This window comes from Frieseomelitta varia, unplaced genomic scaffold, assembly GCF_011392965.1.
Source record: "Frieseomelitta varia isolate USP_RPSP 00005682 unplaced genomic scaffold, Fvar_1.2 scaffold_293, whole genome shotgun sequence".
Lineage (NCBI taxonomy): Eukaryota > Metazoa > Arthropoda > Insecta > Hymenoptera > Apidae > Frieseomelitta > Frieseomelitta varia.
Window position 1 is genome coordinate 248157 of NW_025110027.1, and position 7081 is coordinate 255237.

At 28.7% G+C, this 7081-nt stretch overlaps 2 protein-coding genes across 2 annotated transcripts; both read left to right on the top strand.

The window, feature by feature from the left end:
* Window positions 1-367: 367 nt before the first annotated feature.
* LOC122529557 lies at window positions 368-2635 on the top strand. Its single transcript, XM_043655809.1, has 9 exons — window positions 368-503; window positions 641-766; window positions 837-954; window positions 1040-1304; window positions 1479-1595; window positions 1710-1800; window positions 1884-2020; window positions 2092-2224; window positions 2459-2635. The coding sequence occupies exons 1-9, from the start codon at window positions 405-407 to the stop codon at window positions 2510-2512; spliced, it is 1140 nt and encodes a 379-aa protein (XP_043511744.1). The 5' UTR covers window positions 368-404; the 3' UTR covers window positions 2513-2635.
* A 1328-nt stretch (window positions 2636-3963) lies between these two features.
* Window positions 3964-6456, top strand: LOC122529555. Its single transcript, XM_043655803.1, has 10 exons — window positions 3964-4005; window positions 4274-4437; window positions 4575-4700; window positions 4776-4893; window positions 5008-5272; window positions 5388-5504; window positions 5596-5686; window positions 5768-5904; window positions 5988-6120; window positions 6359-6456. Exons 1-10 carry the CDS (start codon window positions 3999-4001, stop codon window positions 6410-6412), a joined length of 1212 nt encoding a protein of 403 aa, XP_043511738.1. The 5' UTR covers window positions 3964-3998; the 3' UTR covers window positions 6413-6456.
* Window positions 6457-7081: the final 625 nt, after the last annotated feature.

A 7081-nucleotide genomic window follows, 5' to 3' on the forward strand; every position in this document is an offset into this window, starting at 1 on the left:
CACTGATGATTTGAGTGTGGATATCTACGCAAATTTATATCTTTATAAACATAACTTTGGAAGAAAAAGAAAAGATGGAAAAAAATTTTACCTATTTTATACAGTCCATATTTATAATATTATACTATTATTATAATACTTTTATATTATACTATTATATTACTTTATTATTATACTATTTTCTATATTTTTGTACATTATACACATTCTACCTTTTTTATTTATTAATATCTTGAAAATGAACATACAAATCCGCAGTCTACTAGTAATATTACTATAATATTTTATTGTTTGTGCTTCTGTGGTATTGTTTATTTTTATGGAACCTGATCGCGAAATACTTAGCGTTTCAGAAAAATTTTGAAATATTTCATGTACCTTACTATAAGACGGTTGCGAGGTACATGCAAATATTGGGACAAGATCCACATCACAAAACTAGCACTAGAAATATCATTGTAATTATAATGGTAGCTAGTGTTGCAAGCATCTTTTTTCCAACGGTAAAAACAATATATATCAATGAGTTTTTAGAAATCTAGCATAGATAAAATGAAGAAATTGAATTGGATAAATATTACGTCATAAAATCAATAGTAAGCTAATGTTAGTGAACAATTATAACTTGCAAATTTTTTAGACAATAGAAATATATGCGTCGTTGCGTAACAAGGACATTGATGGAGTGCTTGAGTGTCTACCACAGATCATCGCAACTTCAATCACCTGCGTTAAAATATTGAATATGCATTTCAACAGGCAAAATGTGAGCGACATTGTTTTACAACAAGAAATTCTCGGCTGCACAGATTTAGAAGGAACTTATTATTTTGTAGTTTAACAAATTATACCAAATGGTGGCGAAACAATGGGTGCAGTTGAAATTAAACGGCGAATTGCACGTTCTAGAAGAGATTGTCATGCAAGGCAACAAAATAGCACAATTTTATCAACGTGAGTAAATATTTTTAATACTTTTTAATATTTCTGAAAGTAAATAATAATGTTACACACTAATAATCAATTTTAATTTCTCTAGATACCTTATTAATTTTTTTCTCACTGTTCTTGCTGATCCCTCTAATTTCTCCCGTTCTGGATATCATCCATCCATTAAATGAAACTCGAACACGACAACAACTACTTAGAGTTAATTACATATTTTTTAACAACGATGATTATTTTTTTTACGTGTATTTGCACTTATCGTGGGGTGCAATCATTGTTTTAGTCACTGTAGTTGGTGCAGACTGGATATATATGCTAATAATACATCATAGCAGTGGATTATTTGCAGTGTGTGGGTAAATATCGTAATATTCATAGATTATGTATGTGTATAATATTGTTAATCACTCTTCAATATACAATATTATTCCATTATTATTTCATTAATTTAATTAATGATTAGCCTATATTTAGAGTGCCTAGTATATTTATGATTAATCAATTAATTAATTAATTAATCATAAATATAGGCATCAAGTCCAGAAAGCAACCACGAATCTAAATTATTTTACTGATGAACGTGTTTTGGAGAATAACATGTATGAAAACTTTCGAAATTGCATACGTATCCACAAGGAAGCTATAAGGTATGTATGTATTTACGATATTCTATGTATTTACGTGATAAACGATAGAATTCACTTAACAAAAAGAAAATAATTACTGAATTTGACTAATTTACGTTTTCGTTATGTTAAAAGATTTTTCAATATACTGAACGAATCCAGTCAACGGAGTTATATGTTTCAAATCGGATTGAGTATGTTGAGCATAAGCACGACGGCTGTTAAAGTAAACAGAACCTCGCAAATATCAACATACATACAAAATTAAAAATAACTCTAGCTGATTAATAGCTTTATTCTATTTTTCAGACGGCATTAAACTTTAATAAACCGGAAGAAGCAATGCGAAGTGCTGTATTTTGTGGAGCTAATCAATTTCATTTATTTTTATTAAGTTTACCTGGCCAGGTGTTACTGGACAATTGTTTTAATTTAACAGATGATATGTATGTGATCTGTATAAAATAAGGACATTAATCATCGCCTCAAATAAAATTCGTTACTCGTATTAAAACAGATACGCCTCTGCATGGTACAACACACCAGTGAAGATTCAAAAATTACTATACGTAATGCAAATAAGGTGCAAAAAGGTCTGTTCGTTGTCAGCAGGTGGACTCTATGAAATGAATATAGAAAATTTCGGGATAGTAAGTATCATTCTAATATTATTAACGTAAAAACAATGATATATCAAAAATGCAGACAAATGTTTCATTTTATACGCGACAAATTTTATATCGTAAAGAATTTTATTTCTCTTGCTGTCTTCTTTTACATTTTCTATTTCTATATTAAATTGTATTGAAATTAAAATTGTTTTAAATAGCTTTTGAAATACAAAATAAAATATATTTACTATTTATCAATATTATCATTTCCAGACTTTCAAAACATGCATATCGTATATCACAATGATGATGTCGCTGAGAGACTAAATTTACTAATTTCACCAATGTAATGTCATCCAAAGTTCCCCTATTTTATCAAAAATATAACTAGGATGACAAACAGACAACATGAAATATTGAACATCTTGCACGAATTTGACATGCAAATAAAGTTATAAAATCATATATCAATGCCGTACTTATATTTTAATATATTATAGTACACATCCTTACTATACTTAAATAATATCATTCTCCCCAGGAATGATATATTAATTTTAAAGTAATTTTATAATTTCAGCAAAATAAAATCAATCGGCTATAAGGTAAATTTTGCGAGGAAAATTTTGGATTTAACAATCAATTAAAATATTAATCTCAACTTACATATCCGAAATAATATCATAAAATTAAAAACACTAATCCACAATGAATTATCCTCCCCGAAATATAAAGAAATGTTTAAATACGCGTGGTTTAAATGTGGTTACATAGGTATTAAGCCACAAGTATTCGAAAATCCAGTGAAGTTTTGCTTCACGGATTTGCAATTAAAAATTACATATTGTTTTGACTGTGATGAAGTTGTCTCGAAATGTTCGTGATGTAAAAAACATTTGTGCTTATACTACTTCGAGGAGTACCACTACTGCGAAGATTACATTGATTGAACATGTCTTGAACGTATCTACTTAAAAAAAGCAGTAAATACTGAACAATAAAATCAGCCTTTATCAGGTCTAAAATATATTAATATTTAACATTTTAAAACATATTTACGAACAGAGAACAATTCCAGATTGGACGGCCTGCTTTGCACGTTCAGCGAGAAAGATTTGAAAATGAATTTTTTTATAATAAAAAAATCAAGATTTTATTTTATCTGTATTGCGTGTTTGAATATATAGTATTCATAAACAAATATTCAAGAAAATTTGTTAATATTTACTTGGAAAAACTTATCAAAAATACGTTTCTTAATACACTGTTTTTGCAAAACGGTATACACCATTAAATTTGTCGTTAAAAAACACTAATTTCATCAATGTATACAAAACGATGTCTTCAATAATTTCCAAGATATTTAACAAAATATGTTTCGCACTTTGAGTTTTCACTCTTTCAACATCAACTATTGCCGATAAAAAAAAAATACGGGTCGAATATTTTTTTGAAAACTAGATTCATTTACCAAATTTTAAAATCGATAAATGAATTCTGACTTTGGTATGTTCCCTTGTAAGGACAGAACTTCCATATCCCGTAAACTATTGCTTCCATCATTTTCTTATGGACAATGACATCACACAAATTTATTCTATAGTACTTAAATGTCAACAAATTGACTGACAGTATATGTGACTAAAATAATATATTTCTGATAATATCAAACGTCGAATATAACTACAAGCGTTATGTTGAGTTTTGCATTCATAAAAAAAAGTTCTGGATACAATTTTACAAGTTACACGGCTTCTCTCAGAAACTAACGGATGTATTAACTAAATTTTTGGCGTCTTGAAAACTTGAAGATATGAATAGTAAGAGAAGGAGATATCAAAATTGAACGCTCTGCATACTTATAATGTAACTGCGGATGTCTATGCAAATTTTTATTTTTTCAAACATAACTAAAAAAAAGACGAATTTAGAAAGAAATTTATTTTTGCATTTTATGTGCATTCTACACGTGTTTTTCAATTCATTTCTCGAAAATAAATATAAAAATTCGCGGTCTACTTGATATTACTGTCTACTTTTATGATACTTAGTGGAATTTGATTCGCGAACTAATCTCGAAGTACGTAGTGTTTCAGGAAACCAAAACTTTGGAAATATTTCATGTGCCTTATTATAAGATGATTGCGAAGTACATGCAAATATTGGGACAAGATCCACATCACAAAACTAGCACTAGAAATATCATTGTAATTATAGTGGTAACTAGTATTGCGAGCATCTTTTTTCCAGCGGTAAAGAAAATATATATCAATGAATTTTTAGAAATCTAGTATAGATAATATGGAAAAATTGGACTGGATAAATATTACGTAATAAAATCAGTAGTAAGATAATGTTAGTAAACAATTGTGATTTGCAATTTTTTTAGACAATAGAAATATATGTGTCGTTGTGTAACAAAGACATCGATGGAGTGTTTGAGTGTTTACCACATTCTATTGCAACTGCAATCACCATTGTTAAAATATTGAATATAAATTTCAACAGGCGAAATGTGAGTAAAATTTCTTTTATATTTTATAAGAAATTCACAGCTGTACAAACTTAGAAAAATCTTATTATTTTGAAGTTTAATAAATTATACCAAATGATAGCAAAACAATGGAAAGAACTGAAATTAAAAGGCGAATTGCATGTTTTAGAAGAAACCGTCATACAAGGCAACAGATTGGCACAATTTTATCAAAGTAAATAAATATGCTCAAAATCTCAATGTTATTTCAAATATTTTTAATACTTCTAAAAGTAAACAGCATACGTAAAATTATTTACACATAAATAATCAATCGTGTTCTCTCCAGATACTTTAGTAAGCTTTTTCATACTATTTTTATTGATCCCACTAATTTCTCCCATTTTGGATATCATCCATCCATTAAATGAAACTCGAGCACGGCAACAACTACTTAGAGTTAATTATATATTTTTTAACAACGATGACTATTACTTTTGCGTGTATTTACATTTATTGTGGGGAGCAATAGTTGTTGTATTCACCGCAGTTGGCGCAGACTGGTTATACATATTAATAATTCACCATAACAGTGGATTATTTGCGGTCTGTGGGTAAATATGATAAAGTTCTGCGAAATATAGATTACTATTAGTCACTTTAATATGCACCAATAAATCATTGAATTTATGATAAATTTAAACTCATCAATTCCTACCATGAATATAGATATCAAGTCCAAAAAGTAACCGCGAATCCAAATTACTCTAGTTATGGAATCCTTGTGGAGAATGAGAGATATAAGAAATTCAGAGCTTGCATACTTATGCACAAAGAAGCTATACGGTATGATTTTTTTCAATTAAAGACAGAGTTTTAGAAAAAAAAGAAAATAAAATATTTATAGAATATTTAATAACTGACGTTATATTTGAAGATATTACAATTTACTGAACGAATGCAGCCAAGGTAGTTACTTGATTCAAGTTGGATTGAACATGTTGGGTATGAGTGCTACAGCTGTTCAAGTAAAAGAAATCTTGCAAATAATAAGAAATAAACATTAAAAATAATTCTGCGTAACTGCTTTGTCTTATTTTATTCTTCAGACAGTGATAAATATAAATAAACCAGAAGAAGCAATGCGAAGTGCTTTATTTTGTGGTGCAAGCCAATTTCACTTATTCTTACTCAGTTTGCCTGGCCAGGTGCTACTAGATAATTGTCATAGTTTAGCAGCCAATATGTACGTATGTAATTAATTCATTTATATAAAACAGAGATACCAATTAAAGACTCGAATAAAGTTCATTACACATATCAAGACAGATACAACTCTGCATGGTACGCCATACCGGTGAAAATTCAAAAATTACTGTACGTAATGCAAATAAGGTGCAAGAAACTCTGTTCGTTGACTGCGGGTGGATTGTACGACATGAATATAGAAAATTTCGGAATAGTAAGTGACAGTCTATTATTCAGCATTATTATTCAAACTAGTACAGGAAAGATCCAAATAAATCTTTTCATTTTATATTATAAGCAACATGTTAAAGAATTTTATCATAGTGTCTCCTTTCGCATTTTATTAAATTAAAACTAAAATTCTTTTACATAATGCTTTTGAAATATAAAACAAAAAGCTTTTGTTACTATATTATGTAATATTTATAATTATTTATGAATATTATTTTCAGGCCTTTAAAACATGCATGTCTTATATCACAATGATGATGTCACTGAGAGACTGAATTGACTTGCATTTACTGTTTCACTTATGTCGTGTTATCCCTGTTGTTAAACAATATGAACACTTTGAAGGATTTTAATGAACATTCAAATAAAATTATAAAATTTTAACACGGTGCTAAAATTTTAATATATATATATATATACGTCGTAATATATATATATACATCGTATACCTAAATAATACCATTCCATTGAATTCTTTATACATCACTTTTAAAGTAATTTTGTAATTTTAGCAAGATAGGCCAAAATAACACAATATCACTAATGTTGAATGTCGAATATAACTAAAAACACCATATTGATTTCTACACTCTTGAACAGAAGAACTTTCATAGTCTCGACACGGCAATTGTAAGGCATACAGCTTCTTTTTCAAACACAGATTAAAAGCATTTTATAAGCTTGTCCCGTTCGTCCCGTTTTCTGACAAAAATTTGCAGAAAAATTTGATTTACTAAAAGTATATTGATTATATTTAATCAATATAATAGCCGTTCTGTTCGATGGCCTTCCTGCATCTCTCCAGTAGCTACATAATTCCATACTGATAGTTCTGAGGTTTCTGGCTAGAGAACTAATTCAGGTGATTTTTGCAGTTTTCCATGGAAAATTTTTACTATCTATACTGTTTTGAAGCGATCTGGATAAATGGTAGTCGGAGAACG

What these genes read in the sequence shown, in the direction of transcription:
- LOC122529557 (XM_043655809.1), top strand. Translation starts at nt 405, where the DNA reads ATGCAAATATTGGGACAAGATCCACATCACAAAACTAGCACTAGAAAT. An exon ending in AATAGCACAATTTTATCAAC is followed by an intron (nt 955 to 1,039) that starts GTGAGTAAATAT and finishes TAATTTCTCTAG; the next exon opens with ATACCTTATTAATTTTTTTC. An exon ending in GGATTATTTGCAGTGTGTGG is followed by an intron (nt 1,305 to 1,478) that starts GTAAATATCGTA and finishes TCATAAATATAG; the next exon opens with GCATCAAGTCCAGAAAGCAA.
- LOC122529555 (XM_043655803.1), top strand. An exon ending in TAAATTTCAACAGGCGAAAT is followed by an intron (nt 4,701 to 4,775) that starts GTGAGTAAAATT and finishes ATTATTTTGAAG; the next exon opens with TTTAATAAATTATACCAAAT. An exon ending in ATGCACAAAGAAGCTATACG is followed by an intron (nt 5,505 to 5,595) that starts GTATGATTTTTT and finishes TTATATTTGAAG; the next exon opens with ATATTACAATTTACTGAACG.